The sequence below is a fragment of the Aedes aegypti genome, chromosome 2 (assembly GCF_002204515.2).
Source record: "Aedes aegypti strain LVP_AGWG chromosome 2, AaegL5.0 Primary Assembly, whole genome shotgun sequence".
Classification (NCBI taxonomy): domain Eukaryota; kingdom Metazoa; phylum Arthropoda; class Insecta; order Diptera; family Culicidae; genus Aedes; species Aedes aegypti.
Window position 1 is genome coordinate 129,134,188 of NC_035108.1, and position 22,260 is coordinate 129,156,447.

Sequence of the window (22,260 nt, forward strand, 5' to 3'; positions counted from 1 at the left end):
GTCAAAGTGTATTGTGATTTTTGTTTTAAAATAGCATGCTCGATAATCTTCAATGACTGCTATTTGATTGTTGTCAATGCAAGTTGGAAATGATTACGATTTCGTACAGTTAATTACAAATGTGACGAAGCAATTTTCGTGATCGAGTATAGTGTTCTATCTAGAGTATAGTGTTCTATCTAGTTACTCAAGGTTATCGATGCTGAATTCAGAAGTTTTTTTTCGACAAATGATAGGACCGTGTGCGTTTAAAGCATGTCCGCTTCGGGATGTGAAAATTGTTATTGATGAAACTGTTTTATAATAATTAATTTAGTGTTTGACCCAAACGTTGTTGTGTATTTTTTTTTAACCTACAGCTGGAAAATTTTTTTGGTCACCTCTGCCGTAAAAAAATAAAGTGAGGACTTCCTTCGAAAGCGAAGTAAAGTCGATGATTACTAGATGTACTAGACCAGGGTTAAAAATCTCATAATATAGATAAAAAGTCTATTCGATTTCGAATGATTTTAATACTGCTTGATTTCCATCAATGCATTGTAATGGTTTGAGCGTACTTTCCTCAGTCTATGTGTAAAGCAGATATATGTGTTTCATTGGAAATTGAAACGACGATCTGCTAGTGATCACTGCTATGGGGATCTTGGATAATCCTCCATGAACAATCCAGCAATTGTGAGCTCAGAAATATTGAAAGAATCCCTAAAACTTTCATCTTGAGTCTATGCTTCCAATTATGTAACTTCTCCAGTTTTGAGAATTGTCATACCGAGGTCTTCTTAAACATTATATACAGTCAACTCTCCATAACACGATATTGAAAGGACTATTGACTTACAGAACACTACGGTTCTCTAAACTCGATATCAAGATACGAAATATCGAGTAAGAGAGAGATGACTGTATAAACGATGATCGGTGCTCATCGTACAGTCCTTCTCAGCCTGTTCAGTCGGGTCTTTGGGTAATGTGAACTGACATACAACGTCTTCAGTGTGTCCCTGGATGAGCGTAAGTGTTGTGTTTAGGGGGAGATCCCCCAGTGCCGGAGTTGAAACATTGAGAAATCATGGTCCAATCAAGATGGTGTATTAGTAGCAGCAAATTAGCAAACACGATAGCGAGAAAGGATATGTCGTGTTTAGCATAATTTGTGTGTATCTATTTGATTAGATCCCTGAGGAAGGTCCCAATCCAGGACCGAAACGCCGGAGCGAGTAAAATTTCGTTCGCTTGATTTTTTAACATAAGACTGCCGAGCCAATCCACTTGAAACGTTAAAAAGTATTCAGTCGTTAATTCACTTCACAGTAGAAAAGAAAGCTATTATGTCAGTGGTCACCAAACTGCGGCCCGCGGGCCGCATGCGGCCCTCAGTAAGGTTTTGTGCGGCCCGCGAAGTGATTTTGAATATTGGAGTAGTGCGGCCCGCATGTTGGGATTTTAGAAGTTGAAAAACTTCATCTTCTGTAAAATCTCGCAAACGTTTTTCTGTAGTGGGTCATTCGGTGAGTCTTCAGATTTTCTTCTTTCCTATGTGTTGAGCAATGGAATGGCTATCGAGAAACTAAGGGAAATTAGAACGATTTCTTATTTCTGGAGTTTGTTCTATAACCCAAAGTTTCTTCAACTCTTGATATCATCGTTACCACAAAACATCAAAGTTTCAGCGTTCCAGTAGCGTGTTTATAAGTTCAAGAAATAAATTTATTTACTCAAGTATTTCCATTCTACATATGTTTCATTTCATCAGAGGTAACAAAAATTGAATTTAAATCAATTCATTCTTATTTAAAAGTAATGCTTCGAAAGCATTTTGTATCCTAATTGAATATAAAGTATTGAAAAAAGCATTTTTTACTTTTTTCAATAAAAATTAGTTTCATGGAAAACTATGGCTTTTACCATGTTTGTCCATAAATACCAAAGGTGCACAAAAAAGAAAACAAGCGATTTTCATCAAGCCTGCCGTATTTGTCACTGACATGCTGGAGTTGTCTTGCAGTTTGGAAAAAATCTTAGTTACATATGCCTCCCTCCCAGGTAGATATTGCACTAATTTTGCAATTATTCCACCAAAAAATATTAAAAATAAAGAAGTTGATAAACTTGTGAAATCTTTGAAAAAATATTTTATCTTTGCACGAAGGACGAAATCTTAAGAATCGGACATCGGTGTTATTAGGAAAGTTTATAGTAAATACTAGAAATCCTTCATAAGAGAGATTCGCTGAAGCTGACATTTCTGTCAAAGTGTGAGCCAATCGAGCAGCGAGAGCTGTCAAAGTGTGAGCCAAACGAACATGCGTTATGTTTGTTTTGAACTTTTCTTGAGGAGTAATGTAATCCGCTTGAAATTATTTCGGTAAAAGTAATTTTGCATGAAGCAAAAAAATGAAATGTTTTACTTTTTTTGAATTTTTGTCAATGCGAGTTTTAGTTTTTGATTTTTTCGGCTGTTTATTAGTTTTGATATGTAGCTCAAAGATTTATAACGAAACAAAATACACTTTATAGCAATGAGGAAGTCATGTCCGTGTTACAATATTAATCTCGACGCCGAGCAAAATCAGCACTGCTGGTCTGTTGCCAAATCATTCCATTTTACTTCCGCTTATCCCTCTATAAAGGATCACTAGTAAACACTAGTCCAACTAGCTGTCCAACACATAGGCTTGCATATTCCAAAAGTCACTTGTCGACCCAGTGAAGTTGAATAACAATTGTCGAAAAAACTTGACTAACAGAGTCGTACCGAGCGAATTTTTTGGTCGACAGACTTAAAAAATAAATATTTTTACTTCTTGTGGCCCGCGACGTATTCTAAGAGCAAAATAGTGGCCCGCATAACCAGTTAGACTGAGGACCACTGCTATTATGTAGACAAATGTTTGCGTAGAATAACACATCCTTGAAATATGCATCCCTTTTTTAAAAAGTAGAAAAGTTTGAAAATCTTTAAAAAATTGACGTATCTTTTTAATTTTGAGCCTATTTAGTAATTATTTTGAATATGAAAAAATACTTTGGATCCCGCAAGCATGATCGAACATAATCCTAATTTGATAGTATGAATGTATTTTGTACCATAATTGAAGTAAATATGGACAAATTACAATTTTGGTTAAGCACCTTCTGTCCCTCAGTTTCGGACAGCTTGGTTTGTTATATGATATCTTTGTAATTATTGCATCACTGTCTCAAAATACTTTCATTTTTCATGGGTTCCGTCGACCATGGTATCAAACATGCAATAAAATTAAGAAGATTGAACATTCATAACAACATCGTAAAATGTGCTTTTTCATCATAAATGAAAGAGGTTTTTGATAGGTATCTTGCAAACTAAGAAAAATTCAAGTGGAGAAGAATTATCCATTCGGCGTAGATTCAACGAAACGGATCGTAGCCCATTAGGAGCTGTTTGACTGAACAACTTCTAAGATTTCTGTATAATTTCTCAATTCATCGTATCTCCAAATCCAATAATTTTATCGGTTTCTACTGCAAACCGTGAACTGCTTGGTACGAACGATAAAACAATAGTTCAAATCACACATTTAACTGGTTCACAGCATATGATAAGCTACGTTTGTTTTTAGATGTTTGCATGTATGTAGGTTATCTGCTCATGGGTAGTCTGCTGGCGAAGAAATTGATAAGTTTCTTCACACATCCATATCAGCACTACTGCACAGTGGTTGCGGAAACATGTGTTTAAAAATCAATATAATCACTATTTACTAAAACCGCTTTAAAAAAATGTCTTGGAAAATTGCGAATTAATCAAACTAGACAATCTTGCCGAGATAGAACAGAACGGGATATTATTTGTAGGCGATGTTAAAAAAAGTTCAGCATTCAATGCTCAGTAGAATCTGATTAACTTTGATAGCTCCATCAATTTTTTGTGACCAGCCAGTTCGCCAGAAGTTACGATCCTTATATACAATCTCAATTAAAAAAGGCACGAGGTTCAGAAGACTTTCCAGCTGATTTGGTGAAATAACATCATCAATTATTTGTCCAGCAACTATATGACAGGCATTTACCCTGATTCCTTGAAGATTGCCAGAGTGGTTCCCGAAATTAAAAAAGGAGACAGAATTATCGTCCGATTGCAGTATTGACAGTTTTCAACCAAATAATAGCGTAGCTTTTGGCTTCCCACTCAAAGGACTTGTTAGATCGACACAATAATTTGTATCTTATCCTTATGCAATATGGGTTTAAAACCGGTTCCAGAAATTCAAAACAGTTCATAGTTGAAAAACAAACATCCAGCAGCTCAAAATACATTCCAATCGGTGTACTACAGGGCAGCGACTTGGGACAACTTTTGTTCTCTATATACATACATAAATATACCACCAACAGTTGATGATCCATACATACAGTGTATAAAATCGACAAGATTCACTAACTAAGGACTGTTCATTTTATACAGTGGACACTTTGTTTATGCTATTTATTTGAAATCGTAATCGGTTTTCTGTACATTGTTTAACTACTATCCCATGATGTTATGAACATATAAGATCTAACCAAATGCTTCTGATTGAAGAACTAAAAAGTTTGCTTTTTTCCCAAAAACTCCTGAAAAAAGTTGTTCGCATAACAAAAATCCTAATTTTAATGAACAAATATTATGTTGGTACCCTTTTCTATTCTACTGAAGGAAAAGCTTGAAATCCACCAATCTCTGGCACTAGGTCCCTCTAGTGATTTATCCATTTATGACCAAATTTGCGCCAATACTATTCTTTAATTCCCAACAAAAAGGAAAGTAAAACCGTATACAAAATTGGTTTATGGTACTGAAAATACTATATTTGCCTAATAAACGCTAGGTCGCGAATTTTAACCACATCCTAAGGTATACATTTTACTCTTTATGGTCTATTTATTAAAAACTCTCATACTCTTAAGAGCATTGACGCCTATTTACTAACCTACAGCAATGAGTAAACGCTTTTCTCCAAATTTTTTGATCGGTGATCTCAGAATAACATATTATGAAAATAATACATGGAAAATAATTTCGATTTTATTACAGCAGTGTTGACAATTTTGATGATTTTCATTGTGTATTAAAAGATCTTCAGAAAATAAATATTGTTTTCTCTTCTTCTTCTTGGCGTTACGTCTTCACTGGGAGAGAGCCTGCTCATCAGCTAAGTGTTCTTGTGAGCACTTCCACAGTTTTTAACTGACAACAAACAAAAGGAAGGGTGAATCTCTGAATTACACGTGGCAAGAATGGAAGAAAGGACGTTTTCCCGGAATGCGAACTTTCTTCCAAGGGTGAAATGAATAATTGTATCGAAATGAGCAATCAGTTCGATGCTCTAGAAAAATTTTCTGAACACCAAATCGAAGCAGCCTCTAGCCCAGGCTCTTTGATTCAAGTGAGGAAGCAAAGAGTGCCGCCTATCATGGTCAGTTGTTCCGAATTTGGGGGATTTAGGCAGGAGATCTTGAACTCCATTAGAGGAATCAAGGTTTCCTTCCAAATCGCAAAGAAAGGAGACTGTCGCGTTTTGCCGGAAACTCTTAAAGATCGTGAACTTCTTCTCAGACATCTTGAAGAGAAGAAGCACATTTTTTTTACTTATGACGACAAAACTGAACGTTTGTTCAAAGTTGTCTTGAAAGTCTATAAATCACCTGAAGAGATCAAAAATGGAATAAATGATTTGCTTGGATTTTCCCCAGTTCAAGTAATCATTATGAAAAAGAGAACCCAATCTGGCATTGTTCGGAAAGGGCTTTCTCAAGAATTTTATTTAGTTTACTTTAACAAAAAAGAACTAAATAATATTAAAGCTTTAGAAAAAGCAAAACTTTTGTTTGATGTCCGTGTGACATGGGAACATTTCCAGAAACCTGGAGGAAATTACCAGAACCCCACTCAGTGCCGTCGGTGCCAAAAATGGGGTCATGGTACAAAAAATTGTCGCATGGATGCTAAATGCATGATTTGCAGAGGTTCTTCTCACGCCAAGGACGTCTGTCCAGTGAAGGAAGATACCACCAAGTTCATATGCTCTAATTGCGGGGGTCCAATTTTTGGAATTGCCCTTCACGCAAAAGAGTCATTGAGGCTCGTGCCAGGCAGATGAAGGATAATATCCGTTACGATAACGGTCGTTTCCGGAATTTGCCTGGTAGAGTATCGAACAATGCTCATTTTTCAGTTAACGATCGCTTGATTAGGAATCAAACCCATCAGGTAGATCATAATCATGCTCATTCACAAACTAATTTTAATCCGTCGGGAAGCCGTCCGAATCTTTCAATTTCGAATGTATCTACCCACGGAATATCCTTTGCCGATATCGTAGCAGGAAATTTGAACTCCTCCCCTGTTCGTTCCTTGAGTACCCATTCCACTTGTTTCAAATCAAATGGAAAAAACCCTACCGCCACAGGTAAATCTCACTCAGCTTCTTCGTCGACCGAAAATTCTAATGGGAAATCATCAAATGGACTCACTTCAAATGATATGTCTGCCTCTGATTTTAATTTTCTAACTGAACAAATGAATTTAATGATTGATGCAATGTTCAAAGCCACCACTATGACTGGAGCAGTCCAAGTTGGTGTAAAATTTACAAATCAAATTGTTATTGGGTTACGTTTTTCTAAAGGATCCAAATAATAATTTAAATATTTTAAATTGGAATGTTCGTTCTCAGAATGGTAAAGAGGACGACCTGTTTAATTTTCTTACAGTTAATAACGTGCATATAGCAGTTATTATCAAAACGTATTTAAAACCTGGATCTAAACTCAAAAGAGATCCTAACTTTTTTGTTTATCGTAATGATCGACTTGATGGGGCATGTGGGGGAGTTGCAATCATCATTCATAGGCGTATAAAACATCAACTGTTTTCGTCATTTGAAACTAAAGTTTTTGAAACTTTAGGTGTTTTTGTTGAAACACAGTTTGGTAAATATACTTTCATTGCTGCCTATATGCCTTTTCAATGCTCTGGACAGCAAGTTAATTTGCTCCAAAATGACTTGCGAAAATTGACTCGCAATAAGTCAAAATTTTTTGTCATTGATGACTTTAATGCCATCATAGGTCATGGAATAATTCTCAAAGTAATTCCAACGTCAGAATTTTATTTGATGAGTGCTCTTCAGGATATTTCTCAATTCAATACCCTGATAGCCCTACATGGTTTTTCTCTTCTAGAAATCCATCTACGATTGATTTGGTCTTAACTGACTCTAGTCATCTTTGAAGCCAACTGATTACTCATGCTGATTTTGATTCTGATCATGTCCCTGTTACATTTCAAATATCACAAGAAGCGAATCTCAATGCTATCAGCTCCACTTTCAATTATTTACGATTTGGAAATTATCTAAAATTTTGAATAAACCTCAGAAGCCAATACCGGCATTGAAAGAGGAAAACAAATTATAACTAACTAATTGTGAAAAAGCTCAAAAACTTGCTATGCAGTTTGAAAGTGCGCACAATTTCAATTTAGGACTTACTAGTCCAATTGAAAATCAAGTTACTCACGACTTCGAATATATTCTCAATCAAAAGAACGTTTTTGAAAATGCATGGGAGACTGATTTGGAAGAAGTGAGAACTATTAATAAAAAATTCAAAAATATGAAAGCTCCTAGCGATGATGGAATTTTCTACATCCTCATCAAGAAACTTCCAGAAAGTAGCTTACACAGCGTAACAAAAATGACATTTTTGCGTGTCTCAAGGATCAAATTATGCGTCTCTAGTAGATTTGGGGTTGCTGAATTTGGTGCCATTTTCAGAAATGTTCCAGCACGTCACAATTTTTAGCTACAGGTCGCCAAAGTTGTATAAAACACTGGTTTTATTCATGTTTACATGAAATTTAAAGTACAATTTATCAAATTTTTTTGTAATCTAATCCACCAAACATGCAAAATAGAACTTAAACTTTCATTTCAGACATAATTTGATTGAAATTGCGCGATTAAATTTCGATTAAAACGATTTTTTCAACATGCTTGCAGTCTCCATACAAAATTCTTCGTTTCTTCTATATGGCAAAATACAACAATTCTCTAAACCATTAAACAATAACTTTTCCGCATCGAAAGTATTACAAACTTTGATGATAAGTATTGTTATACACATAAAGTTTGAGTTCTGTGGCAAATTAAGCCAATATATTACCTTACAAGCTGGCAAACTTGCATGCAAGTTGGTTGAAATAGTCTTTTTTTGCATTTTCAACAGTCAATATCTCAAAAACTAGACGTGCTATGATATTTCTGAAAACGGCAATGGATTGAGCAACCCCTAATTAAGTGAATAGCGGTATTTTGGTACCGGAGACAAAAACTTGTTCCGCAGTGTTATCATTTTTAGTTGATATATTTAACAAATGTTTTCAATTAGCATATTTTCCTAACAAATGGAAAAAATCTAAGGTTGTTCCAATTTTAAAACCAGACAAAAATCCTGCAGAAGCTTCTAGCTATCGTCCAATCAGTTTGCTTTCCTCCATCAGTAAACTTTTTGAAAAGGTTATTTTGAACAGAATGATGGCCCACATCAACGAAAATTCAATTTTTGCCAATGAACAGTTCGGATTCCGCCATGGACATTTGACCACTCATCAACTTTTACGTGTAACAAATTTGATCCGTTCCAACAAATCTGAAGGCTACTCTACTGGTCTTGCTCTTCTAGACATAGAAAAAGCATTCGACAGTGTTTGGCATGAAGGTTTGATCGTAAAATTAAAAAACTTTAATTTTCCAACATACATTGAAGAATAATTCAAAGTTATCTGTCAAATCGTACACTTCAGGTTAATTATCAGAACTCCAGATCTGAAAGACTTCCTGTAAGAGCTGGTGTTCCCCAAGGCAGCATTTTGTGACCAATATTATACAATATTTTCACATCTGACTTACCTGAGTTACCTCAGGGATGTCAGAAATCCCTGTTTGCGGATGACACAGGCCTCTCCGCCAAAGGACGAAGCTTGCGTGTCATCTGTAGTCGATTGCAAAAAAATTTGGATATTTTTTCTTCTTACTTGCAAAAATGGAAGAGATCTCCTTATGCTTCCAAAACTCAACTAATAATATTCCCACAAAAATCAAAAGCTCTTTATTTGAAACCTTCAAGTAGACATGTTGCAACGATGAGAGAAATTCCAATAAATTGATCAGATGAAGTTAAGTATCTAGGGCTCATGCTAGATAAGAATTTAACTTTCAAAAATCACATTGAGGGCATTCAAGCCAAATGTAATAAATAAGTAAAATGTCTCTATCCCCTTATTAATAGAAAATCGAAGCTTTGTCTTAAGAACAAGCTTTTGATATTCAAACAAATTTTCAGGCCAGCCATGTTGTATGCTGTACCAATATGGACTAGCTGTTGTAATACCAGAAAGAAAGCTCTGCAGAGAATTCAAAATAAAATTTTGAAAATGATTCTGAAGCTTCCTCCCTGGTATAGTACCAATGAGTTACATAGAATATCCAATGTTGAAACATTGGAACAAATGTCAAATAAAATAATAAATAATTTCAGGAAAAAATCGTTACAATCTTCTATTGCCACGATTAATGCGTTATATGTTTAGGTTAAGTTAGGTTAAGTATATTCAAAACGTTTTTTTTCTCTTATAAGCAGGTGAAACCAACTCACCTGTAAAAAATCTGAACTGCTACGGCAAATGAAATGTAATATGTTGTTAACAAAATGTTAATTAAATCTTAAATTTGTTTTACCAAATTAGGATGATAGTGTTGTCTAATAACACAGAACACCTAGATATAAGAAATGATTGTAATGTTTGGACTGATACTAATAAAAAAAAATAAAGTACCTATAATTAATCCGGCTGCTTCTATACAATGTGGTTTGTTATGCTGTTAAATATAAAATTAAGAAGCGCTTTGTCGTCAGTTATACATCGAACTTAAGCTGTAAAATAACAACTTGTGGCGCATCTACACAGCCTGTTGGATGTAAACATTGCGTTCGACGTATCACACCCTTTTATAGTCAGATGAAGTGGTGTAAGCGTAGCTATTACATCTTTTACCATCATTATAAAATATTATATGAACCGTTTTCAATATAGAACAAAACGGGGAGTTTTTTGTTTGCCTTCGATATATACGGTGGTGGCAACAAGGACAGCATCGAGACTTGTGGATGCAGAGATCGTGAGTTCGATCCCAAGCGGTGGCAGGTGCTTTAACTGTGTAACGTTGGGAACATTAAATTCAGATACTTATGATAGGAATTCCGGAAGCTGTGAAACAGCTTGGAAATAATATTTAATCGATAAGACAGGGAAGCTGTATAAAAATTATTCAACAGAGGCGAAATTGTTGAGAAAGCGCCTTTTGAAGCAATAACACAGCTACTTGTTGTCGTATAACTGTCGAGATAAAGCAATGATCGGTATGAATAAGAGCTGCCAAACACAGCTTAAAAATAGCTGAGTAGATTCGCCAGATTTGTTGGTAAAAGGATCGCATAGAACCTTTCTTTCGTATGTGCAGTGCCTTTACTCAGCATAAAGCCGTAAAAAGAGGGTATTATGGGGGGAGGGGGGTTTCAGATTTCTTACGCGCCATACAAATTATTTTTAATTTTCATACAAAAAATATTACCATGGGGGCCGTTGAAAAATCCCGAAAATTTCCTAAAGTAATTAATGGACCACCCCTAACATAAAACCAAAAGTATCGCGAACTGTCTACGCTCACGTCTCATTAGATTGAGAACCCCTTCCCTTTCGTTCGCGAAAATTCAGCTGCCGCGACTCGACTGGTGAATGTTGGTGCCGGAGGCAATCGTTGTGCGGCGGTTGGCGGAAGAAGATGCGAAAAGACACACAGCGAAGCAGTGCACCGCAACCTAGCTAGACTCGCAGCAGCGCCGGCCAGGCAGAGTACACTGACTTCTCGGCTACTCGTTTTGGATTTCCCGTTTTTTGCAGTCTCTGTGTCTTCTTCGGCCTTCCACGCGCTCGTCATGCTCGCACACTGCTCGCTTACTCGTTCACTCACCAATCACACTGACTCTGGCTGTGCAGCTCGTAGAGGTATGGGTTGGTAGGTGCTTACATGCTTTCGACAACGATGCACATGCTTTTGGCCGTGGTCGTCCCCGCCTTGCATCTACGTTTCAATACCTTCCCCATTCCGTCCAAGTCTCTGTTTTGTTCTGTATCAGTAATACGGCAAGAATACTTCTTGAGCGCTCCCACTCCAAGCTAGTTTCCCCTTTCTCGTCATCGCTGGTGTTTGCCCCAATTCATATGTTTTAGCACGTTTCAACAATCTGTCTTTCAGCTGGGGATTCTTCCTCCGGTGGAGTTTTGCATACACCCCGATTTCCGTTCGTGCCAGATTATGGCTGTATTGCTGCTCAATAACGGGGCACACAGAAACAAGCCGACACCGGAAGTACCCCTTTACCAGTTCATTCGACTTGTCGACATCCCATCCGAGAGGTGCATAACAAATATACTCACCATCATCTTGTAGTGTGTTCGGTTACCGTCCAACAGTACTACCATAACCCACTGCCGGATTGGTCCGTCTCGTTCGTCTGCGCGTGTTTTCGAACAACCGGAAGACTGTGTTTTCAATGCACTTGGCGGCTCCGACTTCGACTGATAACAAAAACACGCGTGTCTGGGGTACGATTCAACCAAGATAGCGCGAATCGTCGGAAATGCCGCAAATCTTCTTCAATCTAACAAGCTTAAGCCTCAGGGCACACCGAACTCCGGTTCACAGCAATATCCCACCCGAATTTCGAAAGCTATTCGCTTCAGTGAATTTATCCACTTCTCTGGAAGGCCAAAAACAACAAACCAAAATCCAATGCGAATCGCGTTCCACACGAACGGGCCACTATTCTTCTGGGGGACTCTGGGTAGATGTAGAGCGCAATAGCCGTGGCACACCGATCGACGACCCTCGACAAGGTTTTGCCGGCTCCGGAATCTATTCGGATGCACACCGCAGCAAAAAGTGAACCTGGAAGGTCCACCCGTACGTCGGAAGTCGCGACTTTTGGGGCAAAGAAACCTGCGAATTTCGACAAACGCAAAATACTTCTTGGGGGCAGTTATACACACAAGCACAAATCGGGGGAACTTTTCACTTTGACTTTTCCTATATTGATTATTTTCCATACGGCTCACGCATACAGAGACACACGAGAGACAGCTATGCACAGACACAAGTGAGCGCACGCTTCGGAGAGAAAGGGAACTCACGCTCTCGCTCTAGAATGAGAGTTCTAGGGTTGGTTGTAGTTTCCAGATGGAAACTTCTAATAGTTGTCCTAGTCTGTAATTTTGGTACTAATGAAATAGAATTTTATCTCAATTTCACGAATTGTATTGGAAATTTAAAATAATCATATGTATGGATCCAATCACACCAAATTCCAATCGAGATCCACTCCAAAGAGAGCCACTCCCTAAGAACTCACGCATTTTGGGAGAATTAGTTGTTTCTCTTCAAAACTGTGTGAGAGTAAACACGATGCACGATAATATCTTGCTTTAGAAGTTTTTTCCATTATTTGTTCGCCTCATACAAGATAGTGAACGAATTATCATTCATAGCACGGTTTATCTTTGATAATTTAAAATTAGAAAATCAATCAGAACCAAATTGCATCTTTCGCACTACAGCACATAGCTGTCAAGTTCGATATTACCGTGTTCGTTCACTCATTTCCCTCAACACCCAAAATTGACTCTCAATTTACACCAACACGTGCACGTCGGCATACACATAGCAGCGACTGTATTGTAGGCTAGTCTTCCACATGCTTATCTTCCCACCCACTTCGCTTCCTAGTTTTGTGGTGCTGCCTGTGGACGATCATCATAGTCATGTGAAGCATGTTTTCATGCATGCCATTTCTCGTTCATTTCCCCCTTGCGAACGGAACAAATCGAGACTGACTGAAAGCGATGTCTTCGTTTCTTTTAGCCAGTGTACCTTCTTAGGGGAAAATGCTGTAAAATGAATCGACTGCATAAAATGATTTCCCACTTCCTTATACGTCAAACAGAATGAGGACATGATATGTCTTACACATAATATATATTATGTTTCTCAATGTTCTCATGGTTAAATATAACAAATTACTTTTGGAAAAAAAGATAAATTGACTTGGTCGTGTGAGAGTCGCATCTCGGTTGTAACATCCGGGTTTTAGCATAACATATTTAAGGGGGTAGAGAACTAGCCATAAATCAAGGCCCATAAAAATGTGAATAACCAAATTTACATGGGAAATAATTGAATTTCATTTATCAGTTGATTTGTTTATTCCGTCTAGATTTGTGTGTTTCAGACATGACTGATGAATGTTACCCTTACGATAGAGGATTTGGAAAAAATAACATATAATTTCAACATGAAGACATCGAGTCCATCTTTAAAATGAGAGCTTTTAAAACGAGCCGATGAGGTGAGATTCTACACAAACCTTGTCTCAATGCGAAAGATTTTTTATTCAAGTGTGATAGGCTGCTCTGTATTGCTGATAAACTGTGAGCCCGTATTGATCTAGGATGTCGCTAATCATAGAAACATTTTTTTTTCTCAAAAATCTTATACACTTCATTTACTTTATATTAAGCCTTGAGGAATAATGAAGACACATCAAACCGTCTTTGAGACGCAACTGCCCCTAAAACCATGACTCTGGCAAGATATTTTATGGTATGAATGAACAACACGTTCTCTAAGATCTTCTTCATCAAATGGAACCGAAGAAACTTATATTTTCAACAACTACAGGCGAAGAGCAGAGAATAAAACGTTTAAACTTGTTTGCATTACATTGACGAGGTTTTTTTTTAAATACAATTTTATTCCCAGACAACCAAAATGTACGTATAACGAAATCACCTGGAAGCTTTGTATGTGCAAAATTTAACTTATAACATGACGGGAAAAGGCCTTCTACGTACAAAAGTGGAGGCGATATACGTAGTTTGTATGAATAAACGAGTTATTACGTGAACTTTCATGCGACTTCTGGTTATCTGTAAAAATTCAACTACAAGCATTGTTCGTACAATTCATAATCATCGAGCGCCTGTTCCGTTTGAATAGTGTTTCATTGGTTAACACTTTCCCATGTACTATCGCATACCATGTAGACCGATGAAATAATTTCAAGTACTTGGAGTGCACGTTTTTGAAAATTACTATCTCATCACGTTTAGGCTGTTCCCAAATTATCTTTGGAGCTTTCATATGACTAAAGAAGAGCTGATTTACTTCGTTTGATGTAGGGTTTCTTAATATATTTTCGGGAAGGCGTTTCTTGCACTACTAATATGTTTATATATACAAGAACTTGTATGATATTGGGAGGATTTTCTATTATTTTCAAGAAACGATCATAAAAAGGGTAGATCACTAGCAAGATGCATTATCCTGTGACCCAGTAACGCTTTAGCCTTGATTGATAGTGAATGCAAGTTAAGTCCACCTTTTTTTGGTTTTGGTAGAACGAGAGTTTCGAACGCGATTCTTGTCCATGACTCACCATACTAAAGAATTCCTATTCGTGAGATGAATTTACCAGCAACCTTTTTTGGTAATGGTAAAACGGATGCAGTATACCACAACTTGGATGATGCGAAGACGTTGATCAGAATCACCTTTTGGACGATGTTCAACTGTCGATCGTTGTTCATCCAAAAATATTTCTGAAAACCATTGAGAACATTGGTCCAATTTTCATGCAGAAGAACATCGAAATCCAAATGAAACTCAATTCCCAAATTTTTTACCGAATTCCTGATCTACGACCATTGACTTGCGACTGTCAAAGGTATTACACTTATCATCATTGCACTGGTTTTCATTGTGTTGAGCATTGCTCCTGATTCAAGTCCGAAAGCATTGCACACTGGGCCAGGAGTAGAATTTAGCCAGACAAAACCTCTAGCGCTTTAGGAGTGCATTTTTTCGAGTTGGTGTCAAAGGAGACTTATCTTGAATTTGTTTGTTCTTCAATTTGATGATAAAAGTTAGTTGGAAATTTCGCCGCATAGGTGGCGCTGCGATGCAAACTTTTTTGTTTTGCGTCCTAGAGCTTTCGCGTCTTCGGCAATGTTTTAGAACGTGTAAAAATACGACAAGTTGTCGAAGACACCAAAGTTCTAGGACTTCAAATAACAAAGTTATGGTAAAAAAATGTGTAAATCACTTAAATTTTACGTTTTTTCTACTCTTTACGTCAAAATCGTAAAATGTTTCATTTTAACAACCGTGTGTCGTTCAATTTCGATGACATGCATGTGCTGTATGAAAAAAAATCTTATTATTATATAAATATTTGAATTTTTGAACAAATTATTGTAAAAGCATCATAATTTTTAACATAGCTTTACTCAAAAAGTTGCAAGTTTTTGCAAAAACTTATCAATGTACCGAAATACGCTTTATTTCATCTACCAAATGTCAAAGTTTGCCGGATGTATATTTTGATATATTTGAGATATCTTAATTCAAAATAACCATCTCTTCATATAAATAGAATGGACTTATTATTAATTTTATCATTGTACTACAAGATTTTTGACACATTGCGTCAGTTAAGATTTGTTAATCAAATACTTTTATTTTGATACTAGTGATTTGTAAATTGTGATTTATGTTAGAGAGAACTGTCTCGACGCGGTCATAACTGGTTGTAAAAAATGAATAATAGCACTATAGCAGGCCATAGCGAAGTTCTAATTAGACAGTTGCTGGAGATGACATAAGAGCCACACAACAATATGAAAATATCTAGATACTGTAACACCTGACTAATGAAAAGTATTTGATTAATAAAACTTGACTGACGCAATGTGTCAACAATCTTGTAGTACAATGATAAAATTAATAATAAGTCTATTCTATTTATATGAAAAGGTGGTTATTTTGAATTCAGATATCTCAAATATATCAAAATATACATCCGGCAAACTTTGACATTTGGTAGATGAAATATAGCGTACTTGGGATCATTGATAATTTTTTGCAAAAATCTGCAACTTTTTGAGTTAAGTTATGTTAAAAATTATCATATTTTTACAATAATTTGTTCAAAAATTCAAATATTTATATAACAATAAGATTTTTTTTCATACAGTATATGCATGTTATCGAAATTAAGCGACGCATGGTTGTTAAAATGAAACATTTTACGTTTTTGACGTAAAAAGTAGAAAAAACGTAAAATTTAAGTGATTTACACATTTTTTACCATAACTTTGTTATTTGAAGTCCTAGAACTTTGGTGTCTTCGACAACTTGTCGTATATTTACACGTTCTAAAACATTGCCGAAGACACAAAAGCTCTAGGACGCAAAACAAAAAAGTTTGCATCGAAGCGCCACCTATGCGGCGAAATTTCCAACTAACTTTTATCATCAAATTGAAGAACAAACAAATTCAAGATAAGTCTCCTTTGACGCCAACCCGAAAAAATGCACTTCTAAAGCGCTAGAGGTTTTGTCTGGCTAAATTCTGCTCCTAGCCCAGTGTGCATTGAAAGTTTCGATTACTGCAAAAAGTTCTAATTCACTCTCGATGAACATAGAACTGTCGTCTGCACATGCATTCAGTATCGCTCGTGGAAATGTCACCGACAGTCTATCCAGAAGCGGTTGGAGGTATATTGCATAAAGAAACATCGATAAGTGATTCCCTTGACGTACGGATCTTTGTTTATTAATTTCTTCTGAGAATTTTCCAATAATCAAAATTTTTGAGTGACTATGTCTTGCAAACTGCATTAGCAAGTTAATCAATCCTTGAGTGAAGTTCATTCTTTTCATTGTTTTGGTGAGAAAACTCTATCAATGATCCTGGCTGTTGCCTCAAATATGTTTCTTTGAACATTTTTGCTTCTCTGATAGAGCAAGCGGTAAAAGGTTAACCATGTGATTTTTTATTATTCTAGTGATCAGTTTTAAGTCGAAATTAAATAGTGAAATAGGACGATAGCATTTACATTATTGCTTTTTCCTCAACAAAACTAAAACACCATAAATCAAAAGTGTAACCTGCTTTTCCGCCTAAGGCATCGTTCATCACAAATGTGAAATCTCTCCAAACGATTTGCCATGTTTTGACATATATTTTTTTTTAAACTTCGGTATTGAATTGAAGCTTTCCATTTGAGAAATGAGATCAGCTTCGTTTGGCGAAACTGGTCCACCATTCTTACCCATAAATTCCGTCTCGAACTTGTCCAATATCGCAATTTGAATCGTAGCTCATCCATAACCTCTGGTTGATCCCGGACCTTGGGCTGCATAAATACGTCAGATCCCACGACACGGTGCGTTTTCTAGCGTTGGAAGGATGGTTCAGATAACATAAGCTATAATATATTATGATCAGAGAAGGCAATCAAAACGATCAATACGGGAGGAAGCATCCCCTTTGATGAAAAAAAATCGACTCGGTCACGGTGCACGAGTTTCCAACTATCTGCAATATCTGCTGCATTCATGGATCGGCGTAATGTTAGTCCACGCTACTTCCTGCAGAAAGATCACATCGAGCTCCGCTGGACGGATGAAGGAGGCCACTTTTCTCTCTTTCCTACATCTGTCTGTCTATGCTGAGAGCGCAGAGAGCACGGAGCAGCAGAAATCTTTGTCTACATGTGTGGCGTGGCGCACAAAGCGAGGAACGTGTCAAGCGTTATAATAATGCCGTGAAACTAACGAATGAGAATAGAGGAGAATAATCGGTTCGTTCTCTTTCCGGGTCACTTCTTGTCTGATCAGTGCTGCTCAAATGAACCAACTCTCGCCAAAAAAGAGACACGGATCACTCAAAAGAACGATTTTTTGAACGGCTCCGATATTTTTTGCCCATCTCTTCTAGACACATACTAGCTCTGCGTGCATAGCTTACTTTAGAGAAAGGTAGTTGTGACTTCCTGGTGATGATCTTGTTCAAACGACGAAGAAGTTTGTTCACAAACGTTGTTGAATTTGAGGAGAGGACATTTTTCAGTGGTTTTTGTTTCGAGATGGCTGCGATCTTGTTTGCCTTTTGTCGCCAGTTCTTATGTCGACTTGAAGAGAAGAACCCGGTCTTTTGACGTTCATTGTGCTGTCGAACGTACCAGAGAACTGCGAGGAACTGTCCAAATTTGATCCTGCTGATGTGCTTGCTGTTTTACTCGATGCTTTCTGGGATATACATTGCGCATCCTCCCAGGCTAGAAACTCGGCATACATGTGTTCCATCCGGGTGCTCACGGATGTTTTGATGGATCTTGCGTACATAGAACACTTTTAGGCATAATGGACATTGCAATTATAGTGTTTACATGCTACCACCTGTTTCCTGTACGTCACCAGCGTCATTTTCGTGTCAAATTGAACATATGACGGAATCAGCTTAACTAGCTTCATCCTCAGTATCCTGGTAGAATTTCAAGTCTCCTTGCGGATCGAACAAATTTCACCATATTCTCTTATTCGTTGATTCAGCATCCGATTTGTGGTCCAGGGTCACATATCATGTACTCTAACCTCAATCGTACTATCCTCCAACTCCAGCGGAATGTTGCACGTCTTCCCGGCATGTACATACTCATGCTTCATGATATGTTCCTGCACCATATCCAGGGCGATTTGTAAGGACTCCGTTCCGACAAGTCTGCGTCCGTTGCTTATCAGCAAGTGTTTTATTCGCAAGAGGTCGAAACCAAGCTTGTTCGCGATGAAGTCGAAAACGTCAGCGTACTTTAGTTTTTCGGGCAGTACTCGAAAGCTCAGAACGAAGGTACGTTATGTCACGATGGAAACGTGCAAGATACTGGTTCCGATCACCGGAAAATGTATTCGCGACAAAAATGAAGTCCAATAACTTTCAAACCTTTTGTTTTTATATCATATCCATTCACAACAAAAGCTGGGTGTCAACTATAAAACTTGTTTACATTACATAGGTTAATGATAACAATATGGAAAAATTATCCTACGCGGGAAGTCTTGTTAGAGCGAATTACAAAAAAAAAACAGAGAATACATTTACCTACAAAAATAATAAAAATATCACAAATAGGCTTAATTTTAGTTCGTACCATTTTCACATTTTTATGCTAATTTTTATGCTAATGCTAAGACTGACCATATTAATCGAGAGGGATTGAACGCTTTAATAATCTATCTTAATATTTGATTTGGGATCATTATATTGACTGGTAATTTTGTCATTGCCAGGTAAAAAGCCGAAATCAACATTAGGGAAATTTTCAAAAGAACTGCTCCAGCATTTTACAGTACTTAATAATTCCAGAACTTTAAAGATATTTTTGTAGGTTTTCACCAAGGAAACCTCGATAATTCTCCATGAATTCCTACAAATATTGCTTCAGAATTTTCTAGGAAATTATACACAAAGTCATCAATTGTATTGCTTTCAAAAAAAAATCACGTATTTTCCAAGGACTTTAAGGAAAGATTCCTTTAAAAACTTCTTCTCAAAATTTCACTAATGATTCCTTCACATTTTTCCAGAAACAGATATTTGAAAGTATTTTATCTACAACAATATCAAGAATTGTAACCAGAATTCATCTGAGGATTATTACCAAGGTTTTTTTTACAAAATACATCCATTTTTTTTTATTTCTTCAAAATATTTAACAATTCTTCTGAAATTCTGACATGAAATTTTTTGAAATTTCTCAGAAGATTTTTAATGAAATCTAAGAATTTGTTTAAAAGTTTGTCGAAAGATAGCTCTGAAAACACCTGCAAAGCTCATTTATGATTTCATTAGCTGCTATTTTCAGAATCAACACCACGTATTTACGTCTCCCAGATCACTAAAATGCGCAGCAAATTTTCCAGCTTCAAAGACTCCTCCAAACTTCTTTTTTATTTCGTTTAAAACCAATGGTAAAATTCTTTGAATAAAACTTTTTGAAAATTACCTGCAGAATGGTATTTCTTTAAAAATTGTTCAAATTATGTAGTACTGAAAAAAGTTCTTTCAGTAAATTCCAAAAAATATTCGAAAAATTGTTTGAACAATTTCCTTTTCTGGATTGTTACTTAATGTGATTTCATTTGCAGATGATTTCTACAGCAATCGTGTAAGTTTACGTCATAGATGCCCGACATATTAAAGCAAGTAAAATTTCGTAAATTTACGGCACAAATGAAAATTATATTGTTTGAATCACATTACTTTTTCGTCACATTGGTTTTTAAAGGAGCTTTTGAATACATTCCTTGAGATTATTTAATAAAAATGAATTCAGGACGAAAAAGTCATAGAAGATTAGTTTGAAGAATTCTAAGAGTTAACCATAAGAAAGAACCCAAAAGAATCAATAAGGACTCTCTGAAAAAGATCTTAAAACCAAGACATTTAAAAAAAGGGAAACAACTAGCTTAGCTGTTGATGAGAATCTCAACTATAGAATATCTATCCTCAAATGTTTGCACCATTATTTTTATCTACTGCGTGTCCACTGCATCATTCAGGTGTTCATCATAGTGTTGTTTTCACCTTTCGATCCCAGTGCTGGTGAATATTCATGGTTGTGATGTGATGGTTATGGCCGTGGTACCATTTCGTACCTTCATTTTCAGTTCGTTTTGAAAGAAAGTCCTTTTTCGGTAAGTTTTGAAAGAAATGCTTTCATAAATCCTCATACTTCTTCTTCTTCGTGTTTTAAACATAATTCTACAGTAATGAGAGGTTCATTTTCCATAGCCAATTTTGTATTGGTGTATCGAAATACTTTATGACCAGGTTTGAAAGTAAAGGTAGTTTCGATTACGACAACCAGTACCGTCCGGGAATTGGCTTCGCTCATCTAAATTTATGTTTTAAGTATAGAAAAGAATTGCAGCCTCAGCCATCCAGAAATTACTTTTAATTTCTCCTGAGCCATTTCCCGCAGCAGCAAGCAAACGGCATCCACTTTTCTCCTTCACTTGACACGTCTTCTAATCTCATCCCAATAAATTCCCGGCAACCGCAATCTCGATGGGGCACGATTTTCAACTCTAACCTTTCATACTATGCTCAAAAACTGAGCGACCCTCTTCAAGTACATGGGGTGGGACACGCGAGATGGCATTTTTCAAAGGAAAAAAAAAAAGAAAAGACCTTCAAGGTCACTATAGTAGCTCAGAGCTGCTGCGGACAGTAGTACATAGTGCGGTCACACGTTAATCACATTATCCGCGGGTACAGTACTATTGTGAACTGGGGTGACTTTGGATGGAAAATGCTGGATTGTGAGTCGTAAATGCTATGACGACTGGATTGTGACAGTTCGAAAAACTCGGCCAAAAAACGTTCCAGAGTAGCTCCATGAAACGGTACACTCGTAAACCGAACCCAGTCATTTCATTTGCCACAGTTCCGAATAGTGGCGAAGAAGTGGTATTCCCCATTAGGGTGTCCTAGAAAAATATCAATGTTTGGAAAGTCATGATGCTCAACCTTAAAATAAAAAATATGCATTTTTTAAGCATTTTTATGGAGATTTTTTTAAAATAATTTATAGGAAACCCGAATTTTAGATTCCCTTGTTGTGTTTCAGTCTCTTCAATATTGGTAGAAGAATCTTTAAATCAATAACCAAAGAAATTTATTGAATACGCCATCTATGGTCGAAAATCGTCGAAATATGCCAATTTTCATAACAACATTTTATTTTTTTTTCTAATTTTTTTTTTTAATTTTGAAGTAAGTTTGACTAGTTTTACAAAAATAATATAAATAAACATAACTTCAATTGAAGGATTGAGAATAATGATTTTCGAACATTTTTTTTCTGGGACACCCTTTTCCTCATACTTTACATACAGAATTCTACGACTCACCAAGTCTACACTCGGCTCGACTCGACAAAATAATGAGTTTAATTTCATCCCGCGTCTTCCTTTGCCCCGACTTATAGTAGTGCTGGTAGAGGTTATTGGTGGAAGTGTCCATTGGGTCCAAGTTATGGGAAACGGGATGCACGATAATCGGATCATTGTTACTTCGTTAAGTTAAGTCCACGGTCGTCGTGTCGTCTCTTTGACTGACTGATGCAAGAAGGAAGCTAACATCGTCTATTAGCTGTGTCGTAGGATTTGGCTCAAATGTCATACCAAATGAGGTGGAGATCTTATGAGAGGAGTGATGAAGAATGAAATTTGATGTGAATGTGGGCCTTCCTTAGCCGAGTGGTTAGAGTCCACGGCT

General features: G+C 36.7%; 1 protein-coding gene across 8 annotated transcripts in view; it reads right to left on the reverse strand.

Moving 5' to 3' along the window:
* LOC5565828 (protein alan shepard) overlaps positions 1-22,260 on the reverse strand; it is a 765,716-nt gene that overhangs the window by 606,504 nt on the left and 136,952 nt on the right. Inside the window, exon 1 of one of the 8 annotated variants that reach the window (XM_021842340.1) lies at positions 11,522-12,136. The exons of the other annotated variants lie outside the window; for them this stretch is intronic. Coding sequence (XP_021698032.1) covers positions 11,522-11,566 — 45 coding nt within the window. The 5' untranslated portion in view covers positions 11,567-12,136. Of the gene's footprint in view, positions 1-11,521; positions 12,137-22,260 lie in introns of those variants that run through there. 8 annotated transcript variants of the gene reach the window in all.